Source organism: Amblyomma maculatum, unplaced genomic scaffold, assembly GCF_055883805.1.
Source record: "Amblyomma maculatum isolate TAMU_Amacu unplaced genomic scaffold, ASM5588380v1 scaffold_15, whole genome shotgun sequence".
NCBI classification, from domain to species: domain Eukaryota; kingdom Metazoa; phylum Arthropoda; class Arachnida; order Ixodida; family Ixodidae; genus Amblyomma; species Amblyomma maculatum.
In genome coordinates, this window is record NW_028146740.1 from 4841516 (window position 1) to 4861160 (window position 19645).

Here is a 19645-nt window from a genome sequence, read left to right on the forward strand (position 1 = left end):
TCGCCCAAAAAGAAGTGTAAATGAATTAGTCAAGCTTGTGTTCTTCCCACCGAACACTACAAGCCATCCGCAGCCGCTGGATGCCGGCATCATAAAGAACCTGAAGCATTCCTACCGGAAGTGTGTTGTGAAGCACTGTCTTGCGCGTAGTGATCGTGGACAGCAGCCTACGACCATTTCGGTGCTTGACGCTATGCACTATGTCGCTTCAGCGTGGGCTGCAGCGGCTACATCAACTGCACAGCACTGCTTCGCGCAGTGTGGCTTTCGCACGGACGGCGAAGGGGAATTTCCTGACATAGACGCTGGGGAGTCGGAAGCAGCCTCTTGCTATCAAGAGCTCACTGAGGTGATGGATGCGCTGGGTGCCACGAGACTCACATACGACGACGACTACGTCGCAGTGGATGCTGCCGTCGTGACATCGGAGTGCCACAGTATCGGTGATATTGTTGCGAGCTCGGTCGCGAGTGAAGCCGCAGATTGTGATGACGAGCTCGAATCACACGATTCCGAGGATTTGTCAGATCCTAGCTTTGGAGAAGCGGTCGCGGCTCTAGACCTCCTCCGTAGGTATGTCGCACCTCAAAGCGACGTGGACAGCAATGCGGCTTGCCAGGCTAATGAGAAGCACCTGGTGCTTTCTAGCGAGCGAAAGAAATGGCAGTCCATTATTCTTGATTTTTTTAAGTCCTAACGTCACTTTGCGGAAATAAATTGTTTGAAGTGCTGCACTGTTCTCGTTCCTTTTTGGAGCCTTCCTCACTGTTGCGTGTTCCCGGCTGTTACGCCTTTTTTTCTCGGACCGGTGAAAAACGTATGAACGGGGTTCTACTGTACAAGGTGTTTACTAAGGTAATCGCTAACAGAATCAGCACAACCTTAGACTGCAATCAAGCAAAAGATCAAGCCGGTTTTCGGAAAGGGTACTCTACTATCGATCATATCCATACCATCAATCAGATGATCAAAAATGCTCGGAATATAACTAGCCCTTATATATAGCATTCATCGATCATGAAAAAGCATGAAAAGGCCATCTGGCACCGAATCTCAAAATCGAACGCAGTGCCCCTCCCCAACAATGCGGTGGATAAATTTTAAATGCTACTAACTCTCTTCTTTCTGCCACACAGCGGAAAATAAAACTGCATTTGTTTTTTAAACACACCTTTGTACACATGAAAAGCCATCACGTTTGCAGACGTATCTGAAACAGGCAGACGACACGCTTGAGCCGCGCCTGCAATCTCCCTGCTTCAGACGCATCAGCAGACGTGGTGGCTTTCATCTGTGTACAAGCATGTGTTTAAAAAATGCAAATGCAGTTCTATTTTTCGTTGTGTTGCTGAAAGAATAGGGTTAGTAGCATTTAAAATTTCTCCACCACAGTGTGGGGTGCTGCTGTCGTTCTGAGATTGGCGAGCGCCACACAGCCGACTGTTTGGGCCTACTCCGCAATGCGGCGTGCCAGCATAGTTTTCTAATTGTCTCTATCTAAGAACCCACTCTAAGAAGAAGAGTGGGTCAGAGAAATAACTCAAGTTACCGACATTCTAGTAGAAATTAAGAAATGGGCATGGGCAGGTCATGTAGTGCGAAGAGAGGATAACCGATGGTCGCTTAGGGTAACAAACTGGATTCCAAGAGAAGGAAAGCGTAGCAGGGGGCGGCAGAAAGTTAGGTGGGTGGATGAGGTTAAAAAGTTCGCGGGGGTCAAGTGGATGCAGCTAGCACAGAACCGGGTTAAGTGGAGAAATATGGGAGAGGCCTTCGCCCTGCAGTGGGTATAGTCAGGCTGATGATGATGATGATCTAAGAACGCTTGGCAGCACAGCTTGCCGATCGTGAGGTTATTTGCTTTTTGTTGCGTACTGCTCCCATGCAATGCTTTAGCATATTTTATTGTGTACCCCCCTCACGTGCGTATTGGCTCTTCTGTTGTGGAAGCTCAGCCATGCACTGGCATCAACGTAATATATACCGCGGCTTGCAGCGTGGTCACCATGGAGGCTGCGTGCTGGTGACAGCACACACACACACAAAAATATGCATGAACAACATACTTGCTGTGCACCAGCTTAAAATGAAAATGCACTGCAGAATATATTGTGCCATATTTTCCCTGACTTGGCGAAATTATTTATAGTTTACCTGATATTTCCCCGACTTATCCCAGTGCATAAATGTTCCCTTACAATTCCCAGATTTCTCGGTTTTCCCGGTTGCTAGACATCCTGACTGAGACACCAAAGTGTCACTCATGCAACAAACACAGCCTTTTGATTAAGAGAACTTCTTGTTGGTGTCTATTCATTATAAGTTAAAGGTGCCAAAACACACACACAAGAAAAGAAGAACGGGACAGAGCGCCACAGCCTTTTGATATAAGACGCTTAACGAAACTCATGGACGAGTGTGTCCTTGTTCCCACTTAAAAATCTTATTTCAGTCGAATATTTAGGGGAATCCAAAAGGCAGAGTAGATTTGTAATAAGGGAGTAATTACTCCCTGACATTCACCCAAGCTAGACAGCTTTCTCGAAAATTTTGCAGTTAAAGTTAAATTTGTCCGTGCATAAAACCTGGACCTGCCTAAAGGTCTTATATCTTATTTCCCAGGAATTCTGACTCCTGTGAGCTTTGGTTCACACTTTGGCTTGAAATTGCAAGATCAGCAGTGGGTGGGTAAATTTTTATTGTTTTTCATGGAACACTTGTGCTCGGCTGCCAAATCATTCACACTTTCCCACATGTTAAGGGAATGTCATAAATGACACCACATTTGACATACAGTCGAACCTCGCTATAACGAACACAAACATAGCGAATTATCAGATAAAACGAACTAAAATCAAAGTTTGGTTGGTTTGTGGTTTATTTCTATGGGAGTTCTTTCTGTATACCAAAAAAAAAATTTCAAATTTTGACGCTATATCGGTTATAACAAAGCAGTTTTTTTGCATTATAACAGCAGAAAATGTGTAAAAGAGCCGGAAAATCTTCAACAAACACAATTTTTCAACCACTCGAATCGCCCGCCGCAGAAGTGTGTTTAAATTGCTCGTGCGATCACGTGCAACGTTATTTAGCAGCGGCAAAAAACAAAAATTACCACCAATGGTTTATGGCCTCCGAGATCGCACCCCTGCACGCAGTGATCTCGGAAGTCATGAACGGCCCCAGCCGCAGTTGAACGCTGCCGCCGAAGTGCGTTTAAATGACCCACGCATTCACGTTCTGCCTTATCTAGCGGCGGAGACAAAAACTAGCACAAACAGCCCATGGCCTCTGAGATCACTGCGCACGGCGCGGTGATCTCCGAGGTCATAAACGGCCATAGCCGGACTCAAACGTCGTCGCCACCGCCACAGCTTGAGTCCGGCCATGCAACGGCTGACAGGCATCTGACTGGAATGTCATCGCCATTGCCTCGTCATGGCGTGAGCCCCTGTCGTGCCTCGCCACAGCGGCCAACACATGCGCGCGCTATGCTCCCCGAGAGACCATTGGCTCCGTCGTGAAAATTGTGCGCGGAGTATTCATATTTGCTCCCCAACAAGCAGGGAAAAGCGAGATTTCATGCTGATGCTAAGCTTTTAATTAAAAAATTGTGCATTTTCGCACCTTTTTCGCATTTTCGCTTTCCCTTTGCCCTGCAGATGGTCGTCTGTCTAATCAGTAGCCTGCTGATTCACTCCCTGGCTTGTGTGTCTTCGGGTGCCTCGTCAGGACGGGCGTCCCCAGGCTACGAAGATGGGGCGGCCATACACCACCCCATTCACGGATTCATCGTATTGCCATTTCCGTCAATCCTATCACTGGAACATGAGCTGCCTGTTCTCGAGCCACCCTGGAAAGACGAATCGCCATCAAGAGCAGCTATCCCGTCATCTATAAAAGAAGAGCCATTGTCGACGCAGCTTTGTGGGCTTGGTGACTGTGCCACAGCGCAGTTTGCTAACCGCTTTCCCTTCGCCATGCAGGTCAGTCAAATATATGCACTCTATGCTAAAAAATCGAGCAATAATTTCTTGGTACAGTTCCCGAGCCCACAGTTTTGCGCCTCTATTGCTTGTGAATCTGTTCATGTGGTCCGCCTGATACTAACCCTATCCAGTGATGTAGAAACAAATCCTGGTCCAGCAAACTTAGACAATGTCCTAACCGAATTGTAGAAACTAACCGCAGGGCAAACGCAACTTGTAGAAGAGATAAAATACCTCAAAAGACAGCTTACAACAGCAGATAAAACAATAAACGACCTTAACAAGCACTTGATTGACTTAGAGGCTCATTATCAAGCACTCATGCCCCTGTGCCAAGACACAGAAAACCTGCAAACGACCTCAACTGAAACAGCTCGCCATGTTTTGGAGTTAGAGGCTTGTATTGATGATGCTGAAAACCGGTCGCGCCGTAATAATCTGATCTATGGAATCCCTGACACCACTACTAATGAGACCTATGCTCAGTCTGAGGAACTAGTTATAAAGGTTTGTCATGATAACCTACAAACTGATATTAACCCCACAGATATAGAACGCGCATATTGTTTAGGGAAACACTCAGAGGATCGAAATCCTCCCATAACAGTAAAATTCATACAATAAAAAATGAAGGACGCTCTTCTATCAAAAGGCCGAATGCTCAAAAGAACAAACTATAGTATCGGCGAAGACTTCACTCGCCCAGTTCAGAAAGCAAGAAAACATCTGTCATTTGCTAAACCCAGATCAGTAGCTTATTCTCTCCGCTACAAGACTTTGTACATTGGCCCTAAACGTTACATTTTCGACGATACATCCAACCGCATCACAGAAATAGAGTAGCAATCATCTCGTCCCTTAACAGCGTCGGCGTCGGCCTCATAACCAGCTCCGCCCCCCTTTCATCCCCCCAGCGCTAGCAGCGACCGACTGATACCGCTGGATGCCGCTGACGCCGCTAGAGAGTCAAGATAACGTGACTGCATAGAACACCGTCGCCGCCATGCAGAAAGAGGAGGGGAGGTCCCCCCCCCCCCCCCCCCCCTCCCGTTCCTGTGTGGCGGATAGGGTGATCTTCAGTTGCCGACGCGCCGGTTATTTCACGTAGGCCCTGGCACGTCGACGAATACGTGACCACCTTCCCACGGCTAGACCTGCGGCCGTATTACGCACAGCTCTCAAACGGATCGCTCTCAAAATCGCTCTCAAAGGCCTATGTCCTATTGGTCAGTTCTGACCGGTGAGTTCTGCGCACCGGTGGACGTCATCAGACGTCATGAACACGAAAGAAATGATGACGTTGAGCACCTAAATATGGCCGTCAATTGAGAGCGTTTTTTTGAGAGCGACAGAAGCAGTCTCAAACGTTTGAGAGCGAAAATGGCGGCCGCGTAAATTGCGATGCGCCGCTTTGAGGCAGTGTATCGGCGATCCACAGCGAAGAAAGAAGCACGAGGACGCGTTTGACTTGCCGGACAAGTTGCTCCGGCTCTGTTCAACTCGGGAACAAGCAGAAAGTGTAGTGACTGCGCGACGATTGCCGACGGACATCGATGAACGGCGGCTTGCGGGCGAGTGCGTCGTCACTGCAGCGGCAAGCGCACCGCATTTTTTTGCTACCAGAGGCTTCAAACCACGATTATACCGTGCTTCCAACGTACGTAGGGAATGTAAGATCGTTTGCATCACGCAATGCGTCGGTAGCGGAAGCCATCGGGCGGAACGATGATTGCCGTCAAGGATACGGAAACAAGTCGCTAGGCAAGGGGTTCTACGCACGTTGTGAACATCACAATAGTGAGTAGATTTTGTTATTGACTGCGTGTGTTTGCCGAAGAGTTCTGAAGATCATAGTAAACTTGTATTGTGCCTGCTTTATCTCAGATCTGCGAAGCGAACACGCGCATTTCGTGACCCTGGCTGCCCCGCCGGACCAACGCCTCCTGCACGGCGCGTTCGTCTAGCGTTTGTGAATGCGCCGTAAAAACGCCTGCTTCTTTTCATTTCATCCTTCTATCAATTATATATGCGCGAATCAAAAGCGTCCAAAATAAAGTTGTAAGTTCAGTGCAGTTGTGTGTGTCCCTAGTCTTGTCCCAATTGTCTGCCAGCGCTGCGACACCATAATGTTTGATAGCGGTACTCCTGTGCACTGAAAGGGGATCGAAGGTCTGCTGAACACCTGCGTCTTTTTCCTGATTAAGCTCTAAAAACCCGTGTTGGTCATCAAACGATCTTGATTATATGCATTGATGTGTGCAATACCACTTGTTGTAAGTCGGCTTCTCTGCAAGGCTTTTTTTCCAACCAAAAGGTCTCGTTCCCACTCGTGCATTGTTTTTTAACAGTTGTCTTCAAAATGACCTAGCGAGAGCTGTCGAAAGGATTCTGTATACCTGCCCTTTATATGTAAAGCACAGGATGAAGGGACTATTGATTGTCCAGCGCGCCTTGCTCCTCAATGACTGGTTTCGGGCCATTTGTCACGCTCCCTGCCTGCGACACATTCGCGGCTTGGAAGTGAATGCGCCATAAAAACGCCTGCTTCTTTTCATTTCTGCAAAGACCGGGAGTCTTTTCTGAGGACAAGACTTTTTTTTTTTTTTTTTTTTTTTTTTTAAAAAAAAGACAGGCCTTGCAGGGAGAGACTGACTTAGATTTCGGCTTTGGCAAGAGGTAATTTCCTGAATATGCTGAGACGGGCTATATGCCAAAGAATGCATGTTGCAGTGAAATTTTGTTCATGGCAAAAGCAATAGGAGACAACTATTTATTGTGTTTAAATTTATTTGCTGCCTAAGAAATCGGGGTGCTTCTGTTATGCAGGTAATCATCACTACCAAGTTACAAGGCTGTCCTTACAATGATGCCTGCCTAAACAGCATTGGCACACGTTGTAAGCATTCCTGCAAATGTTTACGATTCTGGCTGTGGGCTACTTAGTATGGATCTTCAATTGAGTGCTAAAGCATGCTCAAAAGCTGTTGAGATTAGCAAAAGATGGGCCTAAGTGGATGTCATATTTTGGTTACCCATGAGACGGCAACTACCCACTGAAGTCATGGCTGATTACACCAGCGCCAAGCCATCCCAGTCCCAGCTCGCTGTCTCTTCTCTGCTACCGTCTTTGCAGCCTGGTACAGTTGGCTGTGGTCACTGTGGTGTAAACATGCTTAAACTGAAAAGTGCAGTATTACAGCAAGGCAGTAAATGTTCATGATGCTGATTGTAATCAGAAAATACTACCAACAAAGATTTTTTTTTTTTCACTGCCACTTATATTCAGTAGAAACACTTATTTCTTGGCAGCAGCATTTCACTTGAGTGTTTGTACTGCAAAAGAGGCAGCATATAGAGAAGCACATGTACCTTGATATACATTGACCATACAACATTGACATGTACATTCGAGAATAAATTACTAGGCCCAAAGAAGCCATTCCATTGCATATTGAAGCTACCTATACAAATAGGTACTGTATGCATGGTGCAGTATACAAAATGCTTATATATCAGATATAACAAAGCTGTAGCTGCTGCTCTGCTGTAGCAGCTGCTAGGAGAATAGTGCATTTTACTTGGCTTCAGTGCCCAGAATGACTGCTGAATGACAAAAATCTTAGTGACAATAAAATAACTGCAATCATAACAAATGCATTGCTGGGACTATGTGTGAATAAAGGTTATTTTACACTAATAAAACGTGCAACACTGTCAAGAAGAATGCTAAACAGCTTGAAGACAGTAGAGGAAGCTAAACTATAAGCATCCAATAAATGACTACGCCATAAATGTGTGATATACACATTTTGCACAGCTACTTTTGTCATTGGCATTTATTTTCTAAGTCTTTTCAACAAATAACCAAAAAAATTCGTCTTCTGTTCAAACTGATATTTTAATAGAAAAGGCTTGTACATAATTCACATAATATTGAAAGAGAATGCGTAATGTGTGTAAAATGAACATATTTTGAAACACTAAAGACTCTGATGGATATAAAGGCACTTGAAAGCTAGTTGTCATAGTGCGATCGCAGAAATTGAGCCGATTTCGAGCTCGCTCGCGGCATCACATGCATGATACGCTTGCTTTTCCTGCCGACAGAGTGGACACCGTCTAGCACGAACAGAAACTATGACACCGTCAGAGAGGCCTTGCAACAATGTGCGACCAACACCATCACTCTTACCGCTGCGCGAAATGCAACATACTAGACATCCCTGCTCAGGCCTACCTTTATCGCCTCTAAACTGAGGTCTGGTAGAACAAACTCGTTCTCGCCTCGGTGACAATTAAAAAAAAAGTGCTTTCTTTCTCTTGAACAAACCAAAACGGAGCGTAAACGTCGGTTTCTGTACCTCACACAGAACATCAGCTACTGAACATGAACGGAATGGAGCAGCAGCAGCATCAATCGCAATATGAAGAACCGAGCCCAATGTGCCTGAAGTCAACTGGTTGCGAAGCACAGCAGCGAGTCACTGTGGCTTGCACGACAAGTCAGTGGTGAAGAGTCGTGCGTCAGATCTCGTTTCCCGCACTGCAGTCGCGAGCTCTTGCATAGCGGCTGACACCTACTTTACTGATACTGTCAGCTTCCATCTATCGGCAGAAGTAATAGTGTAGCCTTCATTTTCCTCTTGTATTTTCCAAAGAAACAACACTAGATCACACGGCTACCGCTCGTCGCTCTTGTCATCGCTGGTAAGCACTGATGAAAAACTCTTCAGCAAGCTATTTTCGTGACAAACACATTCACCAAGCTGTTTACTGCAGGTTCGTAGCCTTTGCTGCTTTCAGTCAGATTTTTCCGGCAACTTACAACATCCGCAGAGGACCTCGATTTTAAACTACACGTAAAAAGCAGCAACTAGACGGGAAAATCAGCTGTTTCTTTGCAGGCCGCCATGTTCACGCCTCGCTGTCGTCAGCTGACCCTCGCGGCGAAAATCGTTACCTAGGAGCACATTTAATTGTAATACTGAAAATGCTTCTATTTTTAGTTGCCGTATTATAGCTTCGAACAATGTTTCTTAGGTAAATAGAACATTTATACTTTTATTCGCTGCGTTTTCACGAAAAATGTTTGCACACGGCCCCTTTATCGTGCAAATAAAAGTTTCCGGGGCGGGGCTTTGCTATTAAGCACCCTCGCCTGCTTGTAATTGGCTAAAGCCGTGATGTCGTCACACTTCACATGTCTGAGCCTCGTCATTTTGACGTCACGCTCTCAAACTTGAGAGCGATTTTGAGAGCGGTGCGTAATACGGCCCCTGGTTCTTGGCGCTGCGGAAGCGAGGGTATCATATTGTTTGCGTCGGCATCGGTGGCGTTGTCCCTGAAACCAACTCCGCAGCTAGGGTTGACTCACTATCGGCATCAGCAGCATCAGTCAGTCGCTGCTATCTCTTCCCTCCTCCCTTTATCGCGTTGTCCGCTTGCTGCGCGCGCTTCTGCCCCCATCGTTTGCCACTGGGTGTACACGCCGCCCCCCTCCCCCCTCTTCCTGCGAGTCTCCGGTTGTCAAAGCGCCGGCTCGAACTTAATTCCTTTCTTTGCTCCTCCTCCAATGCAACCCCTGTGCAGTGGCAATCAGAGAGCCAGATCGGTGGCGGCGGATCTGTATATGTGCACCGCCCGAGCCGAAATTGCCGCTGCCGTTCGCCACTGCGAAATTATCTGCCAGTTCTTTCTGAGCCATAAGCGAGACGAATGTTGACATAAAGACAAACAGGAATTTCTTCACACTTATGCGGGAGAACATCCCGTTCCTCTCGCTTGTAACGCGTCCCACGGCTGTGACAACCTCGCGAGGCACTTGTATAGATCTCGTCTTTGAGAATCAAGCATTGGTGTACCAAGTCGAACATATATCAGTCTATTTCTCCGACCACAAAGCTTCCTTCATGACTGTCAAGAACTGTTAGTGGAGTCTTTGTTAAAGGAATACATGTGAAAAATAAAAAAAAAATTCTGTGATAGCGCATACATGTGTTGCTCGATTTCTTTGCCTCAATCTATCGAAAAGGTGAAACAGCTTATTTGCTGCGCTCAAATTTCGCATTAGGAAGTAACGTAATTGTCGGTAATTTTTTTCCCCTCTCGTTCCCACCGGTTCTCTCTGGTTCATTCACGCACGTGGCTTGCAAACGTCGCGTGCTGGCGCGCGGGAAACGATAACCGCAGATGCGCGCGCCTTTGGGGAAAGGGCGCGGCGCTGCCCTAGCCGAACTGTCCCCTCTCATTCCTTCCGCGCGTGGCTTGAAAACGTCACGCGGTAATCGGCCAAGGGTGATGCAATCGTCTTTGGGGAAGGCACACTTTCTAGTGCGTGGTGCGGAGTTCGATATATCGAACGACAGGTGAAATTGAGTTCGATATATGACACGACATTCCTATACTTTTACATGGGATTTTCAAGGGGATATTCCGTGAGTTCGATATAACCAAAATTCGATATATCTGGGTTCGATATATCCGGGTTCGACTGTACTTTGTTGGGCGAGTTGGTAAACATCTATTGTTAATATAAACAGCGCGAACAGCAAGACTCAGGACAAGATAAAAGGAAGCCACAAGACAAGCGCTGACTCACAACTCAGCCACAGCATACTCCAAGGCCCAGACAAAAACAAATGTGATGAAAATGAACCCAGGGGTTGCTTCACGCGAAGGCTTCATTTTCGTCACATTTGTTTTTGTCTTTGGGGTAAAGGCCGAGGCTGAGTTGTCCTCCTGTTGACGCTGTTTAAATTAACAATGGCATGGGACTGAAGATGACAATTTGGCTGAATGTGCACCATAGCACAGCACCAGCCTGGAGTTGGACAACTGAACGGTCCATAAACGGCGCACATTCACTGACAGATCTGTTTTTACCTGAAAAAACATTTTTTTTTCCGTATGTTACGTGTATAGACCGCACCCCGAAAATTGGCCTTCGAATCTGGAAAAAAATGTCCGGCCCTTAGATGTGTTTATGCAGTCGCAAAGAGTCTTCCAACAACGCCGCTGAAAGTTTGGAGTGAGATCGTAGTTCTGGTGATGCAGGTATACAGCAGGTATACGCTAGTTGGCGCTCTTCCTGCATGTCCCCTTTTTTCTGTGTCCTCGTCTTAAGCGCTATTCTTAAACTTCAAATGGATTCCAACCAACTAATCCAGCTTTCTGCTTTGACTTCAGGCTTAGTTTGCCAACTTTCAAAAAGTAGTTTGTGTTAAGAAAAAAAATAAACAAAGGAACCAGCTTAGAATTATTTCGATAGCTTGTCCATGGAGCCTTCACGAAGTGAACCCAATCTTAGCTGCTCCACAGAGGAAGAAGGCCAACATTTCCAAGGCACACCTCAGCTGCCATAAGGCATTGCATTATGGCAGTTATTGTTCTGAGCTGCCAGCTGAAAGCAATAACTGCAGTGCCATCTCTGGCAGGGAGTAAAAGAAAATTGATGGCGTCTCAACACGCCTGGATATGCATAGCTACAAAACAGATTGCACTGGCTGCAAACCGTATGGTGTGATTGGTGCATCTTCAAAATCTCCTCGCTCCATTTGAGTGGCTCATTTCACTCGGGAGGTGAAAGCAGTCTGTCCTGGATGCAGCACGACGTACAGACAACAAAGTGTGCTCTCCATAGCAATGAAGGAGACAAACCAAATGACCACCCACCTCCCTCGTGCCTGGTGGAAGCCGGCTTGCGCTTGGGGCGGCCCACCTTCACAGCGGCCCCTGCAAACAGAACATCCCTGCTGATTCACACACTGGTTCCTCATCAGAATAAACTGCCACAGTAGCTGGCCGATATCTCCAACAATATGGGCAATGTTTCAGACTTTACCACCGTTGGAACTATCGGAGATAAAAGGCTCTGGAACATGCAAATCGCTACCAAAGCACACAGCTTTCTTACTGGCCAGCAGCACCGCACCATTTTTGTGTGCTAGAGAAACCAGGCAATTATTAGATTACAACACGCTTCCAGTTCAACATCACCAGGCATGTGTTGTACAGATATTGTCACCAGTATGTATTCCCAATCAACACTTGCACCACTGTGGAGCCCAAAATCACATCTTTTGGACTAAAATAGATGGTAATTCTATTCTACCAAATACAATTCAACCTCCAGTCAATGAGTTTCAGGAGGGCGATCTCACCGACCAATAATTATTACCTGGTGCAGGCTACAATGGCTGCTTCATCCGCGTGATGCAATGGACAACAAACTTTGTCTGTCAGTTTGGATCAGTTACCTGTCCCCATTTTGGACATGCCTTCTCTGAGCAGTGGACAAATTTCCTGGGTTGCCAAGCTGAGCGATTAAAATTCATTATGTGTTTAGCTTTGGTTCTGATTTACTTGCACTGACGCACTTTAGGAAGCCACTTTTTTTTTTTTTTATAATTTCAAATACTGATGTAGTGCTCACACAAACATTCATTAAAAACAGCAGTGATTTCAGTTAGTACTCTCTGATTACCGTAATTACTGGCATTCCCCGACTTCAGTCATCGGGAATTCAAATAACAAGAAGAGCTTTTCTCAGCGTGTCACCTTTACAGCAGTGCACCTGTGAGAGTGATGTGCTCTACGAGCTTGACACTGCGGTCGTGGCTATAGCCCAGCGTGCCACTATGAACCCCAAGCTTGGTGTGTTCATTCACCATCATCATCATCAGCCTGACTATATACCCACTGCAGGGCAAAGGCCTCTCTCATATTTCTCCAATTGACCCGGCCCTGTACTAGCTGCATCCACTTCACCCCTGCGAACTTCTTAACCTCATTTGCCCACCTAACTTTCTGCCGTCCCCTGCTACACTTTCCTCCCCTTGGAATCCAGTTTGTTACCCTAAGCGACCATCGGTTATCCTCACTAGACTATCAGTTACTTGAGTTATTTCTCTGACCCCCTCTACACGCTTCTTACCTCTTAATGTTGCATTGAAGTAGGATGGAGGCTAGTTGGTACAATTGCATAGTGGGTGGAACAGTGCGTAAAGCACACAAGTAGAGACACACAAGAGACGAGCGCTGACACGCAACTAATATTTTATTAGGAAGAAAGCGGATTCTTATAGAAAAAAATGTCACATGATGTTACAAAGAAAGAAACCCTTGACCAGGCAAAAATTCAAGAGATATCTTCTTCCTTCATCAGCCACGTGGAAAACCCTATCAAGCAAGACCAAATATACAAGCCCCCCCCTCCCCTTCTCCCCAACGGCCCGTTTTACAAATTAAAAATTATCACCAAACATTACCCAGAAAAGAAACCTCCTTTTCGATAAGCACCAATGAAGGCTGGCTGACACACTGCGACTGCTTCTTACTGATGTAATATGCCTCAGTACTTTCTCTCGTCATTTTGTCCCTATGGCGAAACAAAATCTTTGTTTTTGAAACCAAGGGGCGGCAACTTTTGTTTTTCTGCTTTCCTTCTTTCTCACAAGCCCTACAATGATCTTTCAAGTAAGAATATCGTGTGTCCGACAGCGAATTGAGGTGTTCACGCAGATGAATATTTATGCACCGACTCATTTGACCTATGTATACCTTATTGCATGACAGTGGAATTTCGTACATGACAGCGCAGGCGCAATCTACTAATCTCGACCTATGCGAAACCTTGCATTCAAACGGGTTACTCTTCTTTACTTTTTTGCGCTGTTCCACCCACTACGCAATTGTACTAACTCACCCCACTGTCCATCCTACTTCAATGTATTTCTTTTGCACAGGGCCCTTTTCCATGGTTAAACTTCAACGTTACTAATCCAGCATGCATCGCAACGCTCTATGCGGTGTGCGTACGCAGAGCACGAGTGCTTGCCTGGCATTTAGTCCTTTGCCCCATGGATCTTCAGCTCCTCTGTGGGCCGCTAGAGCCGTCTGCGGGGCATTCCAAGAGGATGTGCCGCATCCTGCGCTCTGAGCTTTGGCGACAAGCTCATTATTTTAAGGAGTGCTTATAGGTGGCATGTGGAAAGTTTGGCAGCGAACATTAGCGAAACAGGACGTACAAGGAGTGGGTCGCCACTTTGCAACAGACAATAAAATTTTTGTGGGCATCCGCCCTTCCTCATCTTCCTAAAAAGAAAGCTGATGGGCCTACCGGGAAAGTAGAGCTGCTGGGTGATGCGCATCTACCTCCGCAACATCGGAAGACGCTTGAGCGGGGACCAAAGTACGCTAACGAGCCTGTCCTTTCACCTGTGGAAAGACTGACTCTTTCGAGGAACATCTCCAAAAAAGTCACCGAGGGAGTACGCCCGAGGTTCCTAGAAGAGAGCGTCAACGCCCTGATTGCATTCCCGGCGGCACCACGACGATGTAAGGACTTACGTTCTCTTGTGGACTACTTTGAGTGCAATAGATTGCGACTAGTTCTGTCGGATAAAGAAGGCCATTTTGTTGTAACACCGGAAGACTTGTTTGCCGAAAAGGCTTTACAGGCTGTCAAAAAGTGTTTTAAACGTGTAAGTGTGGATAATAGAAGTGTAAAGATGCAGGCCGTATTGTTACTGAACCGATGTAATCTTGATTCGTTGGCGGCAGCAGTTCTGAAGACAAAAGGCTATCAGTTGGAATTATTTTTCTCCGCAAAGACTCGTAAGGTTAACATTCCTTTAAGAGCCATCATATCGGAAGCTGGAATTTGGCAGTACTCAGTGTCTAGCTGTCTGCAGAAGCATCTTTCGTCATTGGTTGCGGAGGACACTTTCTTGGTGGAAAAAACGAACAATATGATAAACTTCCTGAAGCATAGTAATCCTGGTTTGTGTTCAGGTTTCAGCATTGATATAGAAGACTTATATTACTCTTTGCCTCACAAGAGAATTATGAACGCGGTTAAAAAATGTATCACCAAGGAGAATGATGAAGCAGGTTTCATGGGTCATTGCGGAGTTTCTATTGATTCTTTCCTGGAAATGTTGTCCTTTTATTTGAAATCAACTTACGTAGGTTGGCGAGACGATGTTTATGCACAGAAAAAGGGCATTTGTATTGGATCAAAGGTAGCGCCTGTGTTGAGCAATATTTTTTTAGGTGAAGTTGATAGAGAAATTAGTAAACATGCCGATAGTTTGGTGATACGCATCTTCCGATATGTTGACGATTTTTTAGTGCTAATGGAAAAAGACAACTTCAACAGGAGAATGGTGGACGTCTTAAAGCTGTTTCAGGAGTGTGCAAAAGGTTTGTCTTTCACTTTTGAAGTACCGCCGAATGATACCCTCCAATTTCTGAGCATAAAACTGATTTTTAAACGCGACCACTTATATTTCATGTACTCCCAGAGGTCCCAAAAGCAGGTGTTAGGCTATTCTTCTGGACACTCAAAAATTGTAAAAAATGGTATTGCTAGTAGTTGCATTCGCTCAAGCTTGCTGAGCTCATGTCATCATTGCATTCATGATAGTGTGTTGCTACAGGTTCGTAAGCTAAAAACTGCAGGATTCCTGGATTTGGTTATTTCGGCAACATGTGAAAAGCTTTTGCGGATGGTTAGGAAGGATTTTCTGGTTAGAATAAGGGACAGCGCACAGAAGAAGAAAAAAACTAGCAGTGATTCCCTACATGCATAAGATTGCACATAACCTAAAAAATGTAGCTGGGCGATTCAAAGTTAATGTTGTTTTCTCGGCGCCGCATAAGTTGGGCGGGCTCTGCTGCACTATCAGGAACCGCCAGGAAAAGCTAAAGAAGAGTAATCCGTTTGAATGCCAGGTTTCGCATAGGTCGAGATTAGTAGATTGCACCTGCGCTGTCATGTACGAAATTCCACTGTCATGCAGTAAGGTAAACACAGGTCAAACGAGTCGGTGCATAAATATTCGTCTGCGTGAACACCTCAATTCGCTGTCGGACACACGATATTCTTACTTGAAAGATCATTGTAGGGCTTGTGAGAAAGAAGGAAAGCAGAAAAACAAAAGTTGCCGCCCCTTGGTTTCAAAAACAAAGATTTTGTTTCGCCATAGGGACAAAATGACGAGAGAAAGTACTGAGGCATATTACATCAGTAAGAAGCAGTCGCAGTGTGTCAGCCAGCCTTTATTGGTACTTATCGAAAAAGAGGTTTCTTTTCTGGATAATGTTTGGTGATAATTTATAATTTGTAAAACGGGCCATTGGGAAGAAGGGGAGGGGGGACTTGTATGTTTGGTCTTGCTTGATAGGGTTTTCCACGTGGCTGATGAAGGAAGAAGATATCTCTTGAATTTTGCCTGGTCAAGGGTTCAGTTCTTTGTAACATCATGTGATATATTTTTTGTATAAGAACCCGCTTTCTTCCTAATAAAAAATTAGTTGCGAGTCAGCGCTCGTCTATTGTGCGTCTCTTCTTGTGCGTTTCGTCTTTTCGCGCTGTTCCACCCACTATGCTCGTTACCCCTACCATTTTTTTTTCATAGCCCTCTGCGTTGTCCACTTAAAGAACCCTCTTGGTTAGCCTCCACATTTCAGCCCCAAAGGTGAGTACAGGTAAGATGCAACTGTTGTATACTTCCCACGTTCCTTTTATCTCGCCATTGCTGGCAATTGCTGGATCATGGTATGATAATCTTTTGGAGACAGCAATGGTAAAATCTGGTGATGTGACTGTGGTTGACTGTGTGGTTTTGTCCATTGATGAACACATGATATGAGATTATCAATATTGCAAAAATCAATTTGTCAAACTTTTTCCCCATAGCGATATTGTAGCGCAAACCAGACAAGACACACGAGAAGACCGAACAACACTCTGAACAACAGCGCTCGTGTTGTTTGGTCTTCTGGTGTGTCCTGTCTGTTTTGTGCTACAATATCGCTATGTTCACGCATCAACAAGCCCAAAAAGCTACGCTTCTTTCTCCATGTAATAATGATTCAACTGATGTCAACTTTTCCTGAAAAAAAAAAGAAAATAAATTAACAACGTTTCGTTTGGTTTTGTTTATAGGGTTCAATGTCCCAAAGCGTCTCAGGTGACGCCTTAGTGAAAGGACTCTTACAACCACCTGGGTTTCTTTTACATGCACTGACATTTGAAACACAGCTTCCGATGGCCGGGGGTTCTTTCTGCGAGTAAATATTGCTGTGAACCATTCAAACCTTTGTTTAGTACTTTTCAACAGCCACCAGCATGCGGCCTAGTCACTGTAATTGTGGCGCACATACCAAATTTGTGATTTTTCTTTGCTCATGCTTAGTACCGTGAAACGTGCCTTTATCACGTTCTTTGTGGCACGAGATGTGCCAAGATTAGTCTGGAATGATCGCAGGCAGGCACAAGTACTTCCATAATGTTGCACAGTTTCCAAGCATCTCTTGACTTATTTATCTAGATGTTTCTGTAGTGACTTTAAATTGAGCACTGCCAATTGCAACGAGCATTTGTACTTTGACGTCCGCCCAGCACTATTGTTGTTATCACCGCTGCCGAGTTGCTTCTTCTGTCGCGGGCGTAAGTCATCCCAGTAAAGGTTTTATTCCAGTGTATTTCTCCTCGATTGAGTGCCTTGTCACTACTATGTGACAATACAGTAATTAAGGCAACATTTCAATATGTGACACGCATTGCAACTGGCAGTTCGTCTACCAACAGTTTCTTCAAGCAGCTCCATGCCAGTTGGAAGCTTGTAAAAACATAAATAATAACAGGGTATTTAGTGTGACACACTATAAAGAAGACACCATGGGCGCTTTGTTTATTCAGAAGAAAGCAGCTGGCATTCGTAGCCTTCTGGGCTAATGTGCACGCATACAAGGTGTCAGGTGTGAGAGAAATTTCTGCTCAGCATCATAAAAGTGTCACAACTCAAAATTCCTTTTCGACCAGTGCCACTGAAACGTCCGTTTTTCTTTATGGGACTGAGCAGAAATTTCTCTCATGTCTAAAAACCAGCGACATTTTCCTGATAAACAGCACTAAAGACGAGGACAAAGAGCAAGAAGCAAACAGGATGGGCACTGACTCACAACTGAAGTTTATTGAATAAAACACAGAATAAAAACCTGAACCAAACCACACTAAACCACACACCAATCAAGCACCAAGTCATGACAATCCAACACACATGCCACGTTCAAGAAATGCAACCTCAATATCTGTTAAAGCGATTGACGGGTCACTGACACATTCTTCACCTAATCACATGATATGCCTGGCCTCAATGGTTTCCTGGTTAATCTGGCTGCCAACCTTTTCTCCCTCAGACAGACATTTCGGATGTGTGTGCTGGGTTGTCATGACTTGGTGCTTGATTGACGTGTGGTTTAGTGCAGCTTGTTTTGGGTTTTTATTCTGCGTTTTATTCAATAAGCTTGAGCTGTGAGTCAGCACCCGTCTTGTTTGCTTCTTGCTCTTTGTCCTCGTCTGTAACGTTGTTTATTCGTCATGTCACCGTACCAACTATCCCAGATGTCTCTTCTATTAGATGCCTTGTACGCATGCACATTAGCTGAGAAGGCTACTGTTATGCTTGGGGCGTGGGAGCCCCGTGAGCGAGGAACCTCTCGATTCAGTGGCTTGGTAGAGACTGTGTTTATTGCGCTTTGGGAGAGAGAAGAGAAAGGAGAGAAACGCGAGCGCATGTAAAAAAGGCATTGCTTCTCGTGTCGGTCCAGTTTCAAAGCAACGCACGGCTCGGGATTCGTTGGTCCGAGCATCGTCGTCGGCGCGGGAAGAGGGGACCCCCGCTGGTCTGTCCGAAGCGGCTGGCTCGCACATGCAAGGAGGCATTGCAACTGGAGTGGCCGTGCGTCCGTTTGCTAGGAGGCGGTGTGGCAGTGCGTCGGTTTGCGTACGCAACAGCTAGGAATGCCGGCTGTTTTCCCCTGAGCTAAATACCCCGTTAATATGTTGAGCAGCCCCCCCCCCCCCCCCATAGCAGTTAACTCTCTTAAAACAGACACGTTTTCCACGAAGGAATGGAAGGAGGCCATGTAGCTTGAGAAGTCCCCCTTAAGGCAGCAGCAGAGTGGGACACAAGGCGAAAAAGAAAACTACATGGTGGGCATCAGAAACCGGAATAAATAACAGATTCAAAAGAACATCTCTAGAAAGAAATCCTATTTACTGAAAAATGGTTATGCCCATCCATAGAAGGGAGAATGAGCAGCAGAACATTCGCACACATTTGAGAGACATATTGAGTGTTCATGATGTAAAAAATAGCGCAAAGAAGACACAGACAAAAAGTACAACGCAGACAAGCGCTTGTCTGCGTCATCCTTTCTGTCTGTGTCTTCTTTGCGCTATATTTTACATCATGAACATTCACCAACTCACCCAGATTTCTGCTTTATTTATATTGAGTATATTAATGCCTCCTTTTTCAAGAACATTCAACAATCAAGGAAGGTTGTGCTGGAGCATTTAATTCCCCCAGGTTGTGTGGCATTTTAGAACTTCCCACTGTTCCCAAATTCGGGTGCAGTAGATTAGATTACTATTTCTCAACTCTGTCGTTGGTTACTTATATGATGCTGCCGTCACAATTTTCAGTGATAACATTCATAAGCGACCCACCTGTTGGGACAGCAGCCAAGTGGCCCCTGTGGTGCAGGATCTGCCAGAGGGCATCCCGGTCCCGTGCTGTGCGCAACCGCAGCCGCTCCAAGGCCTGTGCCTGCTGCTCCTGGTACAGCCTGCATCAGCAGCAGCC

The 19645-nt window shown here is 45.7% G+C and overlaps 1 protein-coding gene and 1 pseudogene across 6 annotated transcripts in view; one reads left to right on the plus strand and one right to left on the minus strand.

The window, feature by feature from the left end:
* PRAS40 (Proline-rich Akt substrate 40 kDa) overlaps positions 1-19645 on the minus strand; it is a 275365-nt gene that overhangs the window by 75794 nt on the left and 179926 nt on the right. For all 6 annotated transcript variants that reach the window (XM_084586178.1, XM_084586179.1, XM_084586175.1 and 3 more), the window contains 2 exons: positions 19510-19628; positions 11661-11720 (listed from right to left, as the gene is read on the minus strand). In XM_084586178.1, coding sequence (XP_084442304.1) covers positions 11661-11720; positions 19510-19628 — 179 coding nt within the window. The remainder of the gene's footprint in view (positions 1-11660; positions 11721-19509; positions 19629-19645) is intronic.
* LOC146171965 (uncharacterized) lies at positions 3981-4981 on the plus strand (annotated as a pseudogene).